Source organism: Dicentrarchus labrax, unplaced genomic scaffold (genome assembly GCF_905237075.1).
Source record: "Dicentrarchus labrax unplaced genomic scaffold, dlabrax2021, whole genome shotgun sequence".
NCBI lineage: Eukaryota > Metazoa > Chordata > Actinopteri > Moronidae > Dicentrarchus > Dicentrarchus labrax.
Window position 1 is genome coordinate 2,445,013 of NW_026136705.1, and position 22,341 is coordinate 2,467,353.

The 22,341-nt window shown below is 41.9% G+C and overlaps 2 protein-coding genes across 4 annotated transcripts in view; both read right to left on the minus strand.

The window, feature by feature from the left end:
* arhgap36 (Rho GTPase activating protein 36) overlaps window positions 1-2,778 on the minus strand; it is a 71,505-nt gene extending 68,727 nt beyond the window's left edge. The window contains exon 1 of the mRNA XM_051400454.1: window positions 2,444-2,778. Within this exon, the coding sequence (XP_051256414.1) occupies window positions 2,444-2,554 (111 nt within the window). The 5' untranslated portion in view covers window positions 2,555-2,778. The remainder of the gene's footprint in view (window positions 1-2,443) is intronic.
* A 3,536-nt stretch (window positions 2,779-6,314) lies between these two features.
* nhsl2 (NHS-like 2) overlaps window positions 6,315-22,341 on the minus strand; it is a 156,654-nt gene continuing 140,627 nt past the window's right edge. For all 3 annotated transcript variants that reach the window (XM_051400422.1, XM_051400423.1, XM_051400424.1), the window contains exons 5-10: window positions 19,936-20,118; window positions 17,158-18,286; window positions 15,855-17,031; window positions 15,422-15,719; window positions 14,047-14,164; window positions 6,315-13,380 (exon numbers count right to left, since the gene is read on the minus strand). In XM_051400422.1, coding sequence (XP_051256382.1) covers window positions 13,041-13,380; window positions 14,047-14,164; window positions 15,422-15,719; window positions 15,855-17,031; window positions 17,158-18,286; window positions 19,936-20,118 — 3,245 coding nt within the window. In that variant the 3' untranslated portion in view covers window positions 6,315-13,040. The remainder of the gene's footprint in view (window positions 13,381-14,046; window positions 14,165-15,421; window positions 15,720-15,854; window positions 17,032-17,157; window positions 18,287-19,935; window positions 20,119-22,341) is intronic.

Below are 22,341 nucleotides of genomic sequence, written 5' to 3' on the forward strand. Positions count from 1 at the left end.
AAAACACAGAAATTAACACGCAGCTGAATGTTACACAGATTAACTGCTCGAGCTGTCAATCATGAACATGCTTGCTTACAGCTCACGCACACGTTGTAAAGTTTAAAGAGCAGCAATCAGATCATAAAAGGTGTCTCTCTGTAGTGTTGCACCCTCTTTCCTGCAAGGCTCGGATACTTCACACATTTACTTCTCAGCTGTCACCACTAGTGCAAGAAGGTGATAAAAGTAACAGTGAACCTTCTTAAATGTCAGTAAACTGCTCTCACTACTATGTATGTCTGTAAACATCTGTAAACTTTTTGGGTTATTTTCTTGCTTTTAAACCTGCATGAACATATTTTTTTGGCCAATTTTAAGGGCATCGCCTCACCTTTAAATCAGCTTTTTAAATTATATGGCAATCTTGTTCCGGGTCTGAAAAGTGAAGCCAACGTTGGAAGTGTCTTAAAACCTGCATTCTATGTAAATTCCAGCAGGGGGAGCTCCATTGGCTGCAATAACACAGCGATCCCATTCACTTTAATGGAGAAATGAGCCGACTTCACACTTCATTTATGAGCTCAGTAAACAGTTTCCTGATGAGTTTATGGTCTCAGTCGCTAGTTTAACATCTTCTTCCATACAGCATGATGTTCATTTAGTAAAGTATGGTCCAATTTAGTCTAAAATAGACAATAAAGCAGGGTTTGCTTGTGGGCGGGACTACTATGTGATTCACAGGTCACTCTCACTGAGGTCGTCCAGCTCAAAGCACCAACCTCCGATCAAACAGCTGAACTAGGCAGTGATGATCAAATACGAAGCTAGATTCTGTTACAGTGTTTACAATTTTTTTACTCAAAGCTTCAAAACAGTTCTCCACAAACCAATGGGTGACGTCACGATAGGTTCACACTTGTGTACAACACTCCCCTCGTCCTCTGAGCTCGGCAGCTACAAATAGCATCAGTTAGTGGTTACTTTAGCAACAGGTGAAGCTAGCTGTCCATCAGGAAGCCAAAATGTTAAAGCCGCAGGGCTGCAAAACCAAAACAATAAACTGAAAGACGTTAGGGAAGCTGAAGGGAACTCCAGAGCTGGGTGAAAAATTCGCTATAACCAACATACATTACGCACAGTTATGTCATCAAGTATTGATTAATGCAGCTTTAAAGTGACTTCGACTGATTCTGTATTGCTCGTATTGAGTTTCCTTCAAATAAATAACGAGCTGCTGTGCCATTAATAATGTTAATTCGCACTAAGTCACTGCACATTACAGTGAGGTTTAACAGGGCAGTGGTGAGTGTGAGTCGTTTATCTTCCTAAAAATGATTTGTGTCGTATTGTGTCATTACAATACAGTATCATACAGTAATATCATTAGTTTGGAGAACCTGGTAAGAAGAGAGCTCCTCTAATTCTTCCATTAAAGTTTAATATAAAGATGTTTCCCATTAAAATGACCGCATTAAATCAACTTCTTCTTCAGAGTTATATTAAGATTATGTCCATTCACTGTAGTTTCACATTACCTTTCCATACTTGAGGCGTAAACATACGAACGAGGGGAGGAAAAAAAAAAGGTGGGGGAAGAATTACAAGCTTTCAGGAAATTTACTCCACGTTTCCACGCAACTGGAAAACAATCACCACTTCTTTCGTGGTTGTAACCAGAAATAATCCTAATTTTCCTGCAATCAGAATCCATAACTACACCGTGCTACTCTCTCACTCCACCTTTGCTTGTGGCTGTGTTTCTTTTTCCCTTCCTTCCACAACTTTGGAGGACAGATAGGCGCTGAGCCGAGGCACAACTGATTGGATTTTTGGGGGGTTTTTTGTGGGACCACAGCTATGAAAGAAACAGAAGCAAAGCCTTGATTGCAAATCCAAAAGTGTGTGTGGTTGGGGGGTGGGGGGTGTTCATTCTGCAGACCAGAAGTTTGATTTGCCTTTTCAATAATGTGTTTGGGTGTAACAGCAAAGTTGGAGGATTATTCATGGGAATAATTTATGAGTACCGAGAAGTCCGGCTGAGTTTAATGACAGCGCAATAAAAAAACATGGATGATCAAAGAACGACAAACTGCCTTTGACTGATAACCAGTGCTTAGTGAGAGACCTTTAACTTTAAATCACAAGGATTCTGCTTCTTTTTGATCTTTAATTTGATGTTTTAGGCCTTTAAATTAACTTAATGAGTGGATTTTAAAAAGCTGAAATCAACAGTTTTCACTAAAGTCACACTTTTCCTTCACAGAAAGGATTCTTTGTATTGTATTCTGAGTTTGAGCAAGAAACAGACGAGCTTCTTCTTTCATTTCACAGCCTGTCAGCAAATTACACATAAAATAAAAGAAATGGTTGCATGGCAACAAGAAACACAAACACACACACACACACACACACACACACACACACACACACACACACATGCACAGGCCCATGTGTTACCCACCACATAGTAGAAATGCATGTCTGGTCGCAGAGGTCGATCTTCTACGTGCACAGCTGGAGGTGGAGGAGACGATGTGGATGTGAACGGCGTCGGTCCATCCAGCAGGAGCATCAGTCAGGAGTGTGTGTGTGTAAGTGTGCGTGTAAGTGTGTGTGTGTGTAAGTGTGTGTGTGTGGCTGTTCCTCGTCCTTTACAGGTACTCCAAATAATCAGGATCTTTAAAAAAAAAAAAAAAAAAACCTTAATAAAAGCTTCTCCTTCTTCTCCTTCTGCTGCTCTTTCCTAATGTTACTGCTTCCCTCTACTCCCTCTTCTCTCCTGCACTTGCTCTTACTCCTCCCCTCCTCACCCTCTCTCTCTCTCCTCCCCTCTTCCTCCTCCCCACATGACTTCAGTCCCGCATCCCACCCTTTTTTTTCTGTTTTGGTTCCACTTCCTCTCTTTTTTCCCCTTCCAGTGCAATTTAAGCTCCCCTGTTTCTGTTTTTTCTCCACTCCTTGGCTTTATAAAGCGGATTTCCTCTCTCTCTCTCTTCTTCTTCTTTTTCTTTAGTGTCTCTTTCGTTTTCTTCTCCTCTTTGTTTTCTAAATATCCTAATTTGAGAAACATATTTTTATTAGAAAAGTGCTTCAGCGGCGGGAGAAGTTAATTTCTCATTCGCACTCTTTCTGTCTCTCTGTGTTGATTGCAGATTGCTGTCAGCACTTCCTGTTCTAGCCGCGGCTACCACTGTGTGTGTGCGTGTGAGTGTGTGTGTGTGAGTGTGTGCGTGTGAGTGTGTGTGTGTGTGTGTGTGTGTGTGTGTGTGTGTGTGTGTGTGTGTGTGTGTGTGTGTGTGTGTGTCATAGATAACATGGCATGCTCTCTGCTGTCAGAAACAGGAAGAGTGGAGCTTGGTAGTTTGGCCCTGATGAGAGAACCTTCCCCAGTGTTTGTTTGTGTGTGTGTGTGTGTGTGTGTGTGTGTGTGTGTGTGTGTGTGTGTGTGTGTGTGTGTGTGTATAGTATGTGTTGTGTGTGGGGGGGGTTTGTAAATAAACTGAAGCACTTTATCATGAGGCTGTTAAAGCAATCACTCTGCTGTAACTCACTCACACACACACACACACACACACACACACACACATGACCGGCTTTTAAGTGCTCACGGTTCACAACCTTTACTAATATCTATAAACTCATTTAAATCTGTTTACGCCACATTATCTGAATTAGACCATACATGCGCATTAAAGTATGATGCTATCATCAGTGTGATGGTTCAGCTTATATTTGTTTCCATTTAATTTCTTTCTGTCCAAGTTTAAAGAAATCCTATTTGATGCTCGGTGTTAAAAATTCATCTAGAAAACTGAAAAATCTAAAACATTTTAAAACATTTGTTCTTACTGTTTCTTTCTAAGACTGGTTTCACTTCTCACCTTATTGCATTGACGCTCATGTGTACTCCAGGGTACAAGTATCTAAAGCTGTCAGACAATAGTAATAGTAGTAAAATGGTAAAAATATTCGCCTCTGAGATGTTGTGGAGTAGAAGTATAAAGTTGAAGTGAAGTATAATAACCTCAAAGTTGTACTTCAGTGATGTACTTTCTGCCACTGGTGACATAAAGGTGGTTTTGCTTTAAGTTTTGCATTGAATCTATAGCGTCTAGTATTGTAACTTTGTATGGTGACTAAAAGCCCCGCTCCTGGATCTACTCTGGTTTGGGTTGTAACTTGTTTATATGTTGCAATATGGACAGAAATATCTAATAAATAAATGAATGTAAATGTAATGTGGATTCACTTTAGGGGAGGAAGGGTTCCGATAAAGACAACAAAATGTTTAAATATCAAAAACCTTAAACACTTTTATCAAATAATTTCAGCTTCAGACTTACCAGTCATTTATTACTGCAAAGATTTTATTAATCAGAGTGTGTTTCACATAAACAGTTTATTATATTTATGATGATTTCTATGATTTTATGTGTAATTTCTTTCATTTTCGACATCCTGCAGAAGGTTGCACTGACTATGAATACCCACTAGGTGGCTCTAGAGCCCAATAAGAAAACAGTGATACAACAAGTAAAAGTGTTTGTGTGCATGTGTGTCTAAGTGTGTGTGTGTGTGTCTCTCTGTGTGTGTGTGTGTGTGTGTGTGTGTGTGTGTGTGTGTGTGTGTGTGTGTGTGATGTGTGTGCCTGAAGAGGAAGGATGCAATTAACTTGGAGGATGTCATTACAGAACTAGAACATGAAGCACTTTGCAGAAGCAGACTTGATAGCCCACCTGAATCCACACACACACACACACACACACACACACACACACACACACACACAAATTTGGACTTTACACACTATACTTGTGAGGACCCTCATGGCCCATAATGCATCCAAAGCCCCTTAATGCTAACCTAAATATAATTTACACCAAGCCTCAAACCGTTCAGAAAAAATGTCCTCACGAAGCGTAATACTGTAATTGGTCCTTACAAAGATAGCAGTTCAGGAACACACACACACACACACACACACACACACACACACACACACACACGCACAACCCCAGAGAAGACTGGGACAGGTAATTAGGTGAGTTTGTTTTCGCAGTGACTCGCTGCGTCTTGGAGGTGAGTGCAGCTGATTATGAAAACAGAAGCTACAACAGCATGAACATTCTTCACGGAGACACAGACACGACTTAAGACTCAAGCCTGCATGCAAGCAGATGCTTCTAAATAACCAAAAACATGTGCAGCACTAATCTGGAGTCACAGATTAAAGGAGAATTTCACCCACATATTGTCCAAAGATGGTTTTTACATTATCAATATTTGATTTTTATCAATTAATAATCTGTTGCAGTTTGTAAATGGTTGTAAAAAGCTCTTCTATAGGAATTAGAGTATTTGCATTTAATAATGTGGTTTCACTTTATTCAAACAATCAATATAAAGTTAAATTCAGTCTTGTGTTTTATTAACCCTTAAATGAAGTGTGTGTTTTTTCTAACATTCTTGATATAATGCAACCTCAAGTTTTCCTGCTGGACACAAGATGTCTCCCATACTTCAGTGTCCATTCTCAGTGTCTGTGCACTGGTGGCTTCAAGTTTCTACATCACACTTACATACTGGTCTCATTAGAGGGGGCAACTTGCTCTGGGGCCCCATGACAGGTTAATCTGGAGTCTCAGTCAGGTCCACCTTTGTCAAGACCTCGTTAAGATTGGGACAGAAATAAAATAATGCTTTTAGCACTGCCGATGAGATGAGTTTTGGCAGGCAGGAATATGATTGTAAGTGACATAGTTACCAGGCTGGTTTCTATGGTCAGTGCCTGTTCTTGATGGATTTTGAACCAATACCCATTTTCTGACCAAGTGGGCTTCATTAATGTTTTGTTTTGAAGGAGGAATTTACTTCAGAAAACTATATAAAAAACATATATTGCTGGACTTGGGTGAGACCAATGGTCTGAGACAAGTCTGAGCCCCATTTTGAGATTCAAACTACATGGATGGACCAACAGGATTCCACATGTCCAAATGTGTCCAAAAGGATGTTCAAGGTTTTGTATTTAATAAGAAACAAATATGAAATCTGGTCCGTTGTAGGAACACTTCCTTCTCATAAACCACCTTCTGCTATATTAACATCCACAGTAGTGAGACAAAATGGCCTAAATAAGTAAATAATAATTCAACTTCGGATCAAGAGGTTTTGGTTGGCGTCTCGTGCTTCATCATGAAAAACAGAAACACCCAATTAACAGAACTGTTGTTGCCTCTCCGGGGAAACTCATTAATACCAATTAAGAAAGTAACCTTGAAGACTAGCTGGGCACGCGGCACCAGCAACAAGGCAAACAAACAAAACATTCATTTTGTTTTTTTAAGCAAGAAAAATAATTTATTTATAATGATATAATAATTTCATCACATTGGCATTGTATAGCTGCAGAGGGAGGCGTTTTGTGTGTGACGCCACCTCGCAGCCACAGATCACACCACTGGATGGGGCGGGGGAAACAGAGGTTATTCAATACATACACGGAATATTCCTTTAAATATGTCTTTTTCAATGGGGAATAACAAAAATAGAATAATTCCAATAACTCTGTCTGTCTCTCTCTCTATGTCTCTCTCTAATTATCATCTCTATGTCTTTATAAGCTGCCTGTACAGCCCCTGAATTAGGGGTTAAAATTATGTTTGGGGGTTTGTTTTACTTTGCTTGGAGGCACAGGAGGGGGGGTTTTACCAGCAGAGGATGTCAGTTTTTGTGATGGGCAGCATGCCGTACTCCAAAGTACCCCTGAAATGTCTCAACACTGTAAACCCAACCCCCATCTGGCACTCCTGAAACAAATGCAAGATAACTCTTTGGCCCAAATCTGCAACCATTACCCTTCTTTCGCTGTTGCTCGTTTTCACCCTCTTTCACTCTCTCATGAAGCTGCACCACACTCAAAAAGGGACAGTTTATAGCCCATTAATAGGCTCCAGCAAGGCGAAGTTTTAGTGTGATTAGTGATTTTAGTTGTAGCTCACCACATGTCCGTGGAACTCAATCAGAGTTGGGTTTGTTGTAGGGCTGGATATCTGTACTCGATACCTTTGCGATATCAACAATATACACAGTACCAGTAGTAGTAAGTCGTCTGGAGAAAACTTCTGGGTGGATGGTTCTTCGACACAAGGTATCTGATTAAGAACTATATTGGTAACAGTATCCCACTAATGGTACTGATACTGGTATCGTTATCCTTTTGTTTCTTAGTTTGTTGCACCCAAAGCAACAAAAGGGTGACATCTGAAACACTCAACAGCAACAGTTTTCCAAAAAATTAGTTACTTGTAATAGCCACCGGAGCTCCTTGTGAGCATATCTTGGGGATTAACATGTGGCAGGTGTAATTTGGCAGAAAGTAGTTCTCAACTAAATTGAGGTCTGTGGATTACAGTGAGCAGGTCGTTGAAATTGGAGACTTGTATTGCTTTAAAATTCTTCAAATGTGATATTCTGGGGCTCTGAGTTGAGAACCACTTTATTATGGTGAACTAAAGCTAAAATATTTAAGTTTTGTGTTATAGGTAGAGTTCTGCCCAAAAACTGAGACCCAAATCTGACCTGACGCCCAAAGCTACAGCTATGTTTTTTGCCTTATTTCATACATTAGTGAGTGTGAAGCATTGGCTACATTTTGTCTTCTCACTGGACATTGTGTATCTACTTGTGCAGACTACTAAAAGAGAAATTTCTTGATAAATTATGTCGGAAATTAACCAAACTGGATCCAACCCGAACCAAACAAGAAGTTCTTAAACAACAAAATGACCTGAACCTGACACCAAATGTGATACGTTCTCTGTTAAGTTCTCAGGTTCTTGGGTCGGATATCTGCTCTGGTGGTTTTACTAAATATGAACCAGTGTTTTTATTGTAAAGCTTTTTCTCCACTTGTAGTAGATTTCTCAGTAAAGTGGTAAAATAATTGTTTTGACTACTGTAGTAGCTGTTTTGGTCTTTGACAGATTCTATTCTAGTCTTTTACAAATACTTGGATAACTTATGGTCGACTGTTTATCTGATGGGATGTTTGATTTGTTTATGCTGGTCTGGCATTTGGTCTCGTTTTAGGAGCTCTATTCATTATACTAACAAATGACTGTAAACACTTTATTCACACAAGCGTTGTTTGGCTTATTCAGATAAACTGTGATCTTTCTGTTGGCTTTAGAGGAAATTATCCTTGCATGAACTCCCAAGTGTCCAACTTAACTGGTAACTTTTTTCCGCACTGCTTTTATTTATGTCTAAGGTTGCTGTTTTGCTGTTCTGTATCTGCGGAGACTGACTGTAAAATTAAACCAAATTAATTAACGGTCGATCGCAGCACTCTGTACACGCTTCATCACTTTGTGGGGAAGAAAACCGAGAGAGTGAGAGAGAGGGAAAAGCTTTTAACATGATTACTCCTCTGAGTCACACGACAGCTGAGAAGAAGGGAGAGAGGAGGTGAAGGAAAAGATGATGGAATATGTGGTGGTAATCCCCGCATTCAGCAGAATCAAACCTTTGCTCCACACCCTCATTTTCCCTCCTACCTCTCTTCCCTACTTGTCCTCCTACAGAAGGGATAATGGATTAAATTTTCAATATATTTCTCCTGTCAGCTCTCTTTTCACACTTTATAGAAATGTCATTTTCAATATAATACGTTGTCAACATATCTGATTAGTAATTATCTACAGATATTTCTTGGAGGCAGAGCCTCTCTTTGAGCTCAAATATTCTCATCGGTTTGGTTAAATCTCAAATGGGAGAGGCTGTTTTAGGGAACCAGATTTCCAGAAGAGCTGAGGGTTCAACCAAATACACTGAGGGCCAATTTTTCCCATGATCAGTAAGTTTGTTGTTAGTAGAAGTAAAAAGTAGCAAAAATATGGCACCAAGTTGGCAGTAATGTCCCAGCATGTTCTTTGGCTCCGCCTATTGATGATTTAATAACCAATGAGATTATTTCTGCATCTTAGAAATATTTGTAAAACTACACAAAAATGACATGTTCTTTTCAATATTAAATGATTGTATCCCCACAAAAGGGACCATTTTTTCTACCAGTATACCCATGTTTTCTTTGTTTGTTTGTACCCACTTACTTCCCTATTAAAAACTGTCGAACCAAATGTGCCATGTTGACGATATCTGCCATCTGTCTACTCAAGGAACAAGTGAAACAACACTGTGGTTTGTTGAGCCTGAACACACGCTGAAAGTGACACATTCTTACGGCAAAATTTTTAGATGCACGCAGCGTCTACACACCACATATTACTTTTTAACAAGAAACTATTCCTGTAATTATTGTGCTGACACAACACTCTCTCCTAACACTGTACTCGTATCTCTCTGTTCCCACTCTGTTTTGAACAAAATATGTGGGTTTAGTTCAAATAAAGTTTTGTAGTTTTTTTGATCTAGCGGTCCTCCCTTCCAGCTTCACTTATCTGATCTCAGATACGTGATCGCTCTGAGGGATATTGCTCTAAAGAGGAAAAATATCACTGCACTGCCACTACTCTGCATACCTGTATATGAATGCAGATTTGGGCAAATATTTGTTTGATAAATACTTAAGATATGTGAGGCACGCATCATTGGTAACACCAGATTTCTAGACTTTTCTTTACAGGTCAGATTAAACATAAAATGCTCTTTTTTACACCTGCACTGTTATTTTCACCAGATTTAGCAAAGGTTGTGTTTGTGTGTGTACTATCAAGGCAGCTGAAATAAAAAAATAATGAAATAAAATAAAAACACAGTAGGCGCTGCAGCAACACGCCCATAATTCAGTATACAAGGCAAACAAACACAGAATTTTATAGGTTTATCTTTTTTTCATTCACTAAATATTTAAAACAAGCGTCACTTGACTATTCATCATAAATGGTGATAATTTATGCATTTTTAAAATCTTCATCTTTTTTTCTCAGGGTGATGGAATACCTGAAGGACTGTTGTAGGGAAGAGAGATGTGTGTGAAGGAGTTTTTTTTTACTCTCTTTTTGTTATGTGTGGTTCCTCCTTTCCGATCCACTAGGGGGAGCTCTGACTCAATAGCACCGAGGGATAGTTTGCCGACTGGGAGTCAAGAGATGAAAGGTTCCCTCCTCCCGCCACATGGTCCATCCATGCAGGGGATAAGTCAGGTGTTAGAGCTGAACCACTGCTAATCCAAAGTTCTCAGACCGTCCACACAGTGATCAGGAACTGAGGGTCGGTCAGGGGGTCAAAGACCACAGGGTGTTTCGTTCACAGTCCAAAAGGCAAGGTTCTTTATGCAAAAACACATTCAAACCCTGCCTGTCTCCGTGTTTGTGCACAAATCCATTCATTCATCCCTCCATGTTAATTCCATGTTACATGGATAGTCAAAAGGAAGGTAAAGAAAAAAGTATAAAAACTCAGAGAACAAGAAATAGAGAAGGCAGAAGATAAGCGTTGATAGAAAGATGTTTTTTGCACTCTCAAACTAAGCACAGCATCTATTTTCTTAACAGTCATTCATTGACATTCATCCGGTGTCGTGTCGTCTGCCGAGCTCAGATGCATAGACTGAATGCAGAGAGGTGGAGAGGAGGAAGAGAGAGAAAATGGGGGAAGGTCGGGGACTGGATGGAGAGGTTAAAAGAGGATGGGAGGTGGGCAGTGGTGGGAAGATAGAGAACGAGGAAAAGGGATAGAGAGGCGATGCTACGTGTAGAAACAGAGAGAGGTTGTAGTATAGAAGGAGAAAGAGAGAGTGTGCTACTGTATGTGCCAGAAGAGAGGTTACAGGAGAGAGAAAGAGAGAGATGATGCTGTATGCAGAGAGACAGATGGAGTGTGTGCTCCAGCAATGATGAAAGGAGGAGAGGAACGAGTGGAAAGGAGGAGGATGGCACAGACCGCCAACCTCACCTCTGAGACGAGAGAGACAGAGTGTGAAAACGTGCACAGAGGAGGGCAAAACAAAACTATTCGGCCCCATAACGTCACCCTGCGACACTGTGGACAGTCTCCCAATTCCCTGGTGGGGTTCTAATGTCCCACGACTCCCTCATTCCAGAATTCCAAACTCTACCAGTCATTCCAGAATCCTTTGGGTTCTGGAATCCTTTTGCTTGTGTAATCCATTGGTTCCCGATATACTCTTGGTTCCGGAATCCTGTTAGTTCCGGAATCCTGTTGGTTCCGGAATCCCTTCGGGTTCCAGAATCCCTCTAGTTCCGTAATGTGTGAGCGTAAGGGGGGGATTAGAATGCTTCGGTCATTCTAATCCCAAGGAAAAAGGGAGTGGGAGTGCGGGGTGACGATGCACACACAAACACACACACACACACACACACACACACACACACACACACACACACACAAAATATGTGCCAGTCCAAATATGCACATGTAGTGAGGACACAAAAAATGGCAAACACATAAACAGTCACATGTACTTGCACTCTCTCTTTCTCCCACTTTGTTCTTGGCACTTCCCTCTAAACACACACATGAACACGCACAAGCGCACGCACAAGCATACACACCGTTAGGTCCCCTCTGGTCTGTTTGTAGTTTTTAACAGTCCTTTGGTCCCGTCACCAGAGACCAAGATGAATAAAAACCCTGTTTAATAACCAGGCCTGCTTCATACTCTCCGTACAGAAACTCCACAGGCAAGATTTCATCTCCACACACACTCGTATGAACACACACACTGGATAGGTCTGTTCTGTTTGTCTTCCATGGCATTACTCTGTAGTCCTTTGTGTGTGTGTTTGAGTGTGTGTTTTTCCTCCATCGTGTGGGCAGTTTGTAGTCCAAGCTGCCTGCTGCTCTGTACACTATTTTTAGTCTTCGTGTCTGCAAATGATAGTCGTTGATAGATGCGTGACATTTGTCTTTGTACATGATACGTACATTACAATCCAATTATACATGTACAGTATATGGCCATCTAGCATGTGTAGAAAAAAATATACGATAAAACAAAGACTGAAAAAATAATGATTGATGAGTGTCTTGAGAATTAAATGTAGCAACGCAAAGGCTGCGCCATGTAAACGACCTCCGACGCCAAGTTAAAAGAAAAGTGCTTGCGTTCCAAAATTGTTGTCCATTTGCTGGGTGCTTCTGTGGAATGTTTCGTGAAGGTCCACGTTCGTGTTCCTAGCACGAGCATCAAAATCTGCGAAATGCTCATGCCTCATCTTTGGTGGCGAAAAGCCCCCATGTGGTTTCTCTTTGTAAATCCTGCGCTTCGTCTGTCCAATCAGAATGTTGTGTTTTCTGAGAATGGCCATGCTGATGCTTGCTATGGTATTGCATTTACCATAGAGAGAAGACACAGTCATTATGTCCAAGGTTTTTTTGACATATGTGCCTCATCACACCATTAATAATTTACCCTTCAATTGATGCAGGTCTACAGGTGTCTGTACTGTAGTGCTACTGCTTGGAGGGTTTTGGTCGAATCGTAGACGAATCATTTGGAAGTCTGACATCTTCTGTATTTTATTCCATTTATTTAATGGACTCATTTGATTACTGATCCTCTGTGGTATCCTAATGGATCAGTATAATGGGTTGCAAATTCATATACATTGTCATCATCAGGGACTCTTGTTGTCTTCATCCAGAAGGACTCTAGAGTAAAGATATCCACTGTATATCCTTATATTCCCGATGTCAACTCATCCCATCCATCTATTGACTCAGCTTCTACACTGACGAATCCCTTAATGAGGAAAACACGCTGCAGTGTTGAGGCACAACCTTAAAACCTTCAGCTTTCATTGAAAATCTAGTGAGAACAAAGTTTGCTCTCCCCAGGTTTTTCACTTTCCTACGGGGACCGGTTTGGCAGGGAACAATGGTGCTTCAACCATGGGAGGGACCATTTTGTCCAAAAATTTACTCCAATTTGATTGGACAGTGCAAATGGTCAATCAGTAGTTGGAGCGATCCAGTTGGACATGTCAGTCAGAGGGCCCCATCTGCAAATTGTAGGATTAGTTGGTAGGTTTGTCAACAGCAAATGGACCTAGTTAACGTCCGTTAACAATTCTTCATTGATCGTTGGGTTTGCCATTCCCGGATACTGCGTCTCCTCCCTCACCGGATGTCGACGAGGTGGTTGAAAACTCTGTGACCCGTCGTGCCAGAGGGTTTGTGCTTTTGAGAAGCTCCATAGCAGAGACTCTGGCTCCTCCGCTGGAAGACTTGCTGCCTTTCTTCTGAAGCAGGGCCATGAAGTTCTCATTGCGAGAGCTCGACCTCTGACTGCTGCCTAAGGTTAGATTTCGGAGGTCACTACCGCTGGTGCTGTGCTTCACCGGGGACACGAGGCTCTGGCGGCTGCCGAAGGAGTCTGATGGCTCCTTACGACCTAGAACCTTTCGCTTAGACCTGGGCAAAGAGAAAGAGAAGAGAAGGTTATTAGCAAAGGTAGAGAATTGAACAAACAAGCACATTTAAGTAGTTACTCACCATTTGCAACTGTTTCAATTTTAAATTTACTCCTCAAGCCAAATGAGTCAGATTTTTATTTATACAATATAAAAAACGTAAATAGAGAGGGGACCCCATTTTTCTTGTAAGAGATAAAAACATTGACTCCTGTTCTTCCTTTTCCCTCCTCGCTTTCTCTTGTCAGCCTTTCAAGCTATTTTCAGCATCATGCAAGGTAAAATCATGAACACTTGTTGCTTAGAGACTAGCTTTCTTGTGATTCTGTGCATGTGTGTGAGAGAGAGATTCTGAAAAAAGGACAAAATAAGGGCCACTGGTCATGCAGTAACACACTATACATGTAGCCGTTGCTAGGGAACCTTATGCTCCGTCCGCCTCACACCTTTTGAACAAGACAATACGTCTTTCGTCACATGCTCTGGTTTATAATAAGCCGGCAGGAAAGCTTGGTGTTGGCTGAAACCATTTGTGCTACAAGAATCAGTGTGTACTGTCAGACTGTCATGCACTTTTTAACATTTGAGGAAAGGCATCTACTGCTTGTAAAAACAAAAGTATTGTATTGTATGTGTAAAATATGAATTGTATCTATATTGTGCAAACCTGTGAATAATAGTGAATAGGTCTTCGGTGGTGTGTGTTGCAGGTGTGCTAGCCAACAAGTCGTCATCTGTTTCCTCGGCGATGTGGAGTACGGTCTTCTCATTGGCTGCAGAGTCATCTGAGCAAGACATTGAAATCATAGACATCATGTTAAAATTCATTTCATACATCATATTCGTACTTTTGTACTGACTTTGCGGTTGTTTTCCTGAAGCGAATATTCATAATACATGTGTATGTCCCTTGAAATTAAAGTAAATCTGACTCAGTTACATACAGAATTAGGTAATAATTAGATAATAATGATGAATGTCATCTTCACTGTTACTAACAGTGGGAAACACTCTGTGTTTTGATTTGGTCCAATTTTACAGCAATTGGGCTTGATTTGCTTCAAACGTGAGAAATCTCCTCTGGCAGAATCAGGAGGCTACGCATCAAACGCAGCAGGGAAGGAACCCAATCAAAGGTAACAGCTCTGACAGGCTACCATTAAACACATGCATATAAAAGCTTCTGTCAAAATACTAAGATAAAACTGTATTTATCATCACAATATGTGTTATACTGCATGTATGGTAGAGCTTATTTCATTAATCTTTTTTCAACCTAGTCTTGAAAGTAGACAGACACAGTGAAACATTCCAGATGATACCAAAATGAACTCACTGCTAGCTAGCGACATGATTAATATTCTGTACCTAAAATATGGAAAAGAAAGCTTTTTGATGAAGAATGGATCAAATGTCATACTTACATAAAAAAAGACTAATATTTTTTTTATCAAAACATGGCTTTATGCATTTCCATTTGACCCTAGCACAGTTAGCTATTGACCTTTGTCGCATCAAACTACATTTACATAAATGATAAAAGCAAAAAGCTCCCTTTGCAAGTGAGAAATGAACACTGTTAGCCATTTGCCATAAATGTGAAGGTTTAGTACACACCTGAGCACACATATGGAGCAAGAGTGACATTTTAATCTTTTTATTTCACTGTGAAATGGGATCACATTGGAATCCATTGCAACTGCTGTTGCTAAGCTAGCTACAGCCGCTCCTCTGCAAAAGACCAAGCAACAATCCTTTTAAAATCACCTTTCGAGCCTTCGGGGTAAGAATTTGCTTTTCAAAACATGAGCTTTAGGTGAGGTACTAATTTTTCATGTTTCTTCAACTCTGTCAGTGTCTTTTAAATGTTTAAAGTAATGTTAGAGTTACAGTTTAGTTGTGAGAGCATGAGTCTGTAAAGTACATGTTTAATATACAAAAACATGGTGAGTAATGCATGATGTGGATAAATCTGACTTTATTTCTAAATATCTTGTGACCCTAGTCTGGACAAATTTCTGAAACCCTCTCTTGAGACATACCTGCCCCAATGCCAGTGCTGGCCATTTTCCCTCCCAGCTCTGTGAGGGAGGAATCCTGCAAAGATGACTCTTTTGAACTCTCCTCATCTGTTTCCAAGTGGTTCTCATCTTGCTCTGGCATATCGGGAACACTAGGAGTACTGGGAAACTCTTCAGGCGAAAATGCTCCTATGGGAGACCGAAGACCAACAGGGCTGTCGGTCTGTGGCGTCTGTCGTTCTGTGCTGCCATTGGTCGAGGAGTGGGTCGATGAGGGAAGAAGCAGGACATTTGGCTTCTTGGGGACTGGTGGTGGAACCTGGAACATTTTTAATATCAAATCAGTATGGCAATAATTATGAGGACAAGTTCTTAAAAATGAAGACATTGATTACCTTACACCACAAGGAAACCTCTAAAATGTGTAGCATTTTCTGAAAGATGTCTGCCTCACCTTGGGTTTCTTTTTGTCTGACAGCTCTGCCAGACAGGAGATTGTCATCCTTGTGGGAAGTGTCTTGCTCTTGTCCTGAAGCTCCGGGGCCTCCTGGTTACTGCAGGGAGAGGGGAGTGAGCCTCCATCCCCAGGACCAAGACGGATCTCTGGGTCTGCCTCAAATTCAGGCTCCATTACTGGGTCTTCAAGGAGAGGCTGGGGGTCTGGAAGAGGAGGGAGATCAAAGAGGGATTGGGAGTGGGGGAGGAATGGATGGTCATAGGCAGTATGTGGAGCTGTGATAGAATCTGGGAGAACGCAGGTACTTGTTTGAGTCTGTGGTATAGGTTTTTTAGGTTTGGGCTTTTTCATCACTTTGTATATGTTGCCTAGGGGCACAGGCCGGTCCACAGGTGAGCCAGGAGGTGAGTCAAGGGCTTGGGGAGAAGTGGAGGAGGGGGAAGGAGACTTGAGGAGGAGGTTTAGGGGCCGCTTGGGTAACGGGGGCTTGACAGCAACAGGTGGTTTGGGTTTTGGTAGGGTGGGTGGTGGGCTGGGGTCCTCGCCTAGGTCTCGCCCATGCTGTTCTTCTTCAATGGTGTCAGACGCTCCATCAGGACAATCCTCCAAGTCTCCACGAGAGACAGAGCGAAGCCGAATAGTCTTCAGCTCATTCTGGGTAACCACAGGCAATGCCTGTGACGAGTTGGGGCTGATTTTTCCCGGTTTTGCCGCTGTTGAGGTGTCAGAATGCCGTCTGCTGGCCTTTTGCTTTGGCTTGATTGATGAAAGCTCCAGATGTGCATTCCCAGGCATCTCAAAGGACAATCTAGACCTTGCAGCCGGGTCCTTGGGTGATGGTAGCGATGACTTCCTTTCTGGGATCTTCGGCCGCAACTTGCATCCTAATGTCCCTAATGTCCCTGTTGTCCCTACTGTCCCGTGACCTGCCATATGGCTGAGTGGAACAGTTGGGGTGGGAGTCTCGGACTGGCTGGAATAGCCACTTGATGGGGACATAAGTCCTGGGGGTTTGAAGGGCGAGGATGCTTTGATGTCAGTTTCCATGGAGAGCTGTGAGGGTGAGGTGGCTCTGGAGGTGGAAGGAGAATCAAGCAGGGACTCAGAGCTGCCTCTGACTTTCATACATTCAATCACTGTGGTACCTGTTGCTGTGCTGGAGCCCGATAGAGACCTGGAGAAAAGAAAAGAGAAGAAATCAATGTATTTGTAAAAAGAGAGAGGGAATACTTAATTAGAAAATTAATAAGATAGATTTAAACCGGAGCAAATAAGGCACTAAAATAGTTTAATTTTGTACCTGTAAGGGTCATTCTTCCACTCTCCCAGCTGCCAGTGGGTAGGGAAGGTCAGCTCTGTCTCTCCCTCCCTGTCTGGAGCCTGGACCTCCAGGCTAGGAGGTCCATCAGGGCCACCATGGACCAGCTCCCGCTCACTAACACTGGGTTTAGAGGAGCAGGTTGAGCTGGGCAGGAGGAAATCGGGCTGGAAGTCTGGGAAATGATCTCTGGGGATGTGTAGACTCTTTGGTCGGCCATCCCGGTAAAGACCACCGTCATGGTGGATTCTCCCCTCAGCTTCTCCGAGGTTCTTCATGAGAGAGACGCTCCTCACAGGAGGTGGCGGCTTGCGCTTGGACTTCTTAAGTGAGATGGAGCGGGAGCGTAGGCGCAAGCGGCCATCTGCACTATAATCTGAAGCTGTGACAGAGATTGTGTCTGTGGTACTGGCACTGTCTTCGGAGCTCCCCCTAGGGTAGAGAAGGGCGTAGTTCTCACTCAAACCTAGGAAGTTATGATGCTGTTGTTGGTGGTCAGTTATTGCCATAGCATTCCCGTTCCCTGTAGATAAAATGTTCCTGTCCGGCTGGCCTAAACCACCTTCTGTAAAGCAGAAGGAACCAGAATCCGTGGGTGTAGAAAGGGAACGCTCCCGGAACTTGAAGGCATTCGCTGCTGCTATGGAACGTGCCGACCTCTCCCGCCCTCTCGCCGTCTCCCCAACTCCCCCTCCCCCCCCTCCTCCTCCTCCTCTCCCTCCGTCTGCAGCAGCCCCTTCTGTCTCGCTCCGCTTGCCCATCATCGCTGCTGCCAGTGAAATCCCTGGCATGTTATTCCCTCCTCTCCCAGAAAGGTTTGTCACTGACGTAAATGAACTGGAATGTGAGCTCACCGACTGTCCTGAGCTCACCAACATCACCCCGTCATGCGTCCCTCCTCCTGCATTACCGATAATGCTGTGCTGTTTGGGTGGAACGGCGGGGCCTTTGTTCATGCTGTAATTGTAAGGCTCGTTCCACGCTCCAGGAGAAAAGGTGGAGCCCTTAGGTCCGTTCCAGGAAGCAGAGGGTGTGTTTGAGCACAGCAGCCCAGAGTGGTCCATAGTTCCTGGGTGAAGTTGGTCGGGGGCACGCTGCCCCAAAGTGGTATCTGCGGAGGAGACGGGGAAGAGGGAGAATTAATACAACTAAACTCATCAAGGGCAGCTTTTGCTCAGGAGGTAGAGTGGGTTGACAGTTCGAACCCTGGCTCCTCCATCTGCATGTTGAAGTGTCCTTGAGTAAGTGTCCCAAACTGCTCCCATCGGTTTTTGACTGTGTGTGTGAGAATGATGGGCAGTTGGCACCTTGAATGACAGCCTCTGCCATCAGTGTATGGGTGTGAATGGGTGAATATGATATGTAGTGTAAAGCACTTTGACTGGTTAGAAGACTAGAAAGATGCTATAAAAATGTCCACCTGACCATAAATACTGCACAGCTTCTATCTAGCTGAACATTTTGACTTTATGGCAGATACAACCCCCTTAAAAATTTAAAATATAAAGGTAAGAACAGAGTTTATCACCCTTGACAGCATGAAGTTCACTGTCCGATAAAAGCAATATGTCCTTTACACACACTACACGCTCTGAAGTTGCCAGTTAACTTATATCTGTTCTCTGAAAGGAAGTTATGGACTCCTGCTGTCAGCAAAAAACTTTTTTTAAAGACTTTGGTCAAAGACCTTCAGACAATAAACAAAGGAAACACAAGATCCATTGCATTCAGTTTTATATGTGAATGTTGATTCTTTTATGTTTGTATTTTGACTCATGCATTTGGGTTAATTATTGAATGTCTTGTCTCTGGTATTCTTATGATTTGACCCATTTTGTGATTGGTTATTAAAGGCTGTGGAGACAGTATAAAGAGGCCATGGTCTGCAGTGAATCAGGATTTAAAATAAGGTTAGAAAATGATTGGACTGGGTCACGTAACAAATTACATAAATGTTGTACCGTTAAAGTTTATCTTCATTTTTAAATTAAAATCAATTGAAATCCTTTTTTTTTTAAATGTCAAACACATGTTTAGACAATCTGCCTTTTCTCACTTGTCCACAATTAAGGCCTTATTCAGGTTAAACTGTTTACATGAACCCTTCAGACCCTGCGATTGAGCATCCCTGTTGCAGTGAATAAACCAATTAGGCATTAAAAGATCCTGGCTGCCGGCAACAAAGTCCTTAACTGAGCAAAAACAGATTACTGCAAATATAAGGGAAATAAATTATTAAACCCAGCAATAATCTCTGTTAAATTCAAAATTTGTTAGAAGAAAAGGAGAAATTAAAGTGATTAAGATGTTTTGTGTATCTTAAGTGAGTAACAAAGCTACATTTAAGGGAATCGACACAAACAAAAACATAGAAAAGGAAGCTGACATGGTCCCATTTCTGCCTTCTCCCAAGCCCCAAGGTATCAAATGAAAAGGGATTTTTTTTTTTCCTGCTCCAAAAAGCAGAAAATTATGTCAATCAAATCTGCAAACATCTTGTGCAGGAAAATTAATGTTACTGTAGCCAAAAAAGTTCAAGGTTTCTAAAAACGCCAGCAGAGTTTTGGCCGACACTGGAGTTTAATGAGTGGAGATATTTAATTTTGTGGTGACTTTCTACTTTCTTGTCCCTGTTTTCTGCCCTTGGCTAAAGGCAGTGTGCAGTTTACATGAGCGGTAACAAGATCTGCGCCATGGGAGTGCAAGAAAGAAGAAACTGGGAAGACATTGGAGGAGGGTAATGGCCACACACACACACACCTGCAGGTAAGGTTGTGTCGAGGTCAGAGTGCGTCTTCCTCAGGGGGAGGTTCTGGTGGAAGGTGTCCGTTACAGGTTCCAGGGAGCGGGGCTGGTGGGGGAAGGGGTCCCCTGGAGAGGGGGATGGGGATGGGGAGTGCTGGAGGAGGTCGACACCGTGGAATTTCCCTCCTCCCCCTTCACCTGAAGGAGAAACAGAGGAACACGAGGGACAGTGAGAGGAAGGGGACAGTAATTATACTTGACACACGGTAAATTCAATAAAACACTAAATCCAATCATGTTGTTGACATGGCGGCGAGTATTACATTATGACTCTGAATAAACTCAGCTTGTCTCACTCAGGTTAAAATGTATTTTTGTGATAGATGGACCAAGACAGACACAACTTGAAGTAACTGCATTTGAATAGCATGTAATAACGTGGCTTAGACTTTCTGAAATACATTTGAAATCACACTGTGGATAAGTGCAATGTCAAAATGTATTAACTTCACATAACAATGCATGGTAAAAAGATACAGTAAGACCATAGTACATAATACATTTCCACAGCACTTATTCTACTAGTACAATTCTCACCAATCTACTGCTTTTTCTTTCCAACAAAAATATCGTTTTCATTCAACATTTATTTACAAGCACTTCCACTTTGCTGTGTTTTAGGATTGTAGTTAAAACTTCACACTTCCTGCAGATGATTCACAATAAAACACCACAAGAAAAAGGAGCGAATATGCCCATTAAACTGCTGGAATACTGAAAAATCTGTGCATTATAGTAGTCATTCAGTCCCAACCTGGCCTACTGTGTATATTTTTAGGAAAACCTATGCCTTATGCCTCTATCTTAGGATAAGATCAGAGGATAAGGGCACCGTTAACAGCCCAGTTCTGCATTAGAAAAGTACAACAATGGCCGAGTGTCAGGCAGAAGGAAACACTGAATTTGTCAAAAAAGAAGCCTAAAAAGACATAATACAGACAGAGAATCTGATTAAAAGTTGCTAGAAATATCAGGAAAACTCATCTCTGATGCAATACTAACAGGAAATGATTCACTCAATGATAGATAAGGGGTCTGATGCCTTTAGATCAACAGGTTTGTGTGAAGCACATGTCACCGGAGCCGACAAAGAGTAAATTAAACTGATGTTAACTACACGCTCGAATAGCCACACTAAACCTAGATGTTTATGTTCTACATTTTCCGCAGTCATCTTTTAATCCAGAGTGATTTACAGCAGATGCTACCAAGAAACCTGCTGTTCTGTTGTACTTCCTGTCCTTCTGATGTCTCGTCTGGGCCGACAGTAATCCAATGAGTCATCTGAGGCAGCAGGTACCTACTTGATTACCTCAATGACATGCAGTGCAGCGTCTCTCCCGGCTGCATAACTCAGTCAGACTTCTATTAAGCCATCATCAGCCTTGTTTTATAGCGACAGTCATATCAGATGCAGTCTACTGCTAAAATTTATCTCCTACAACAAAAATTATGCCATTCAAGGAAGTTTTGGTTTCCTCAGTGAGTGAAGACTGGGATGTTAAATCAGACAGACAGGAAACACACACACACACACACACACACACACACAAAATCAATGAGGAAAAACAGAAAATGAATCAAATGAAGTTGGATCGATGAAAAGGTGTACTGGCATTGCGCCAAAAGTACCAAAACAAACCGAGTTAAAAGGAACAATACTTAGTATTTATTGTTCAACCACTGACTTTAATGGGCCACAGTAAGAAAATTACAGCAAAATACAGATCTCCTGCTCTTTTTGTTTCTTCATGAATCAAGCATTGTATTGTCAAATTCATCGACTGCTTTTTATTGCAAACCGTGAACCAATGTGACAATGAATGGAGAATAAAAACAAAGCGTAGGAAACAGTGTGTGACTTTCCATAAAGTCAATAGGCTTTGTTTCTCTACCTGTCTGGCTACCTGTTTGTGCGTCTGTCTTCTTGTTGCCTCTCAAGGGGTCTGCAGTCACAAATAAATCTACCCCCACCCTGCTCCTCGCCCTCCTTCCATTTTGTTTCTAGTTGTGTCCCTGTTGCGGCGCCGTGTATTAATTATACATCCGAGCATTGAACAACACAGAAATACAAATGTTTGAGCTATCAGAGAGACCACAGAGCAAGCTAATAGCAGACAGAATATTCCCGGCACAAAACATTTGCAGAAAAAACAACTAATTAAGCTCAGTCATGCCGTTTTTATCCACTTTCCCACAACAAAGCTCAGAGACGCAAAGCTCACATTGCATTGTTATGTTGTTATTCATCCAGCTTTAAGACCAAATCTGGCCTGTTTTCACCTCCATCATCCTCCTCAGTGATGTAGGTATTCTGACTCTTTCAACCAACATTTTAAAGGTCCAATGTGTAATATTTAG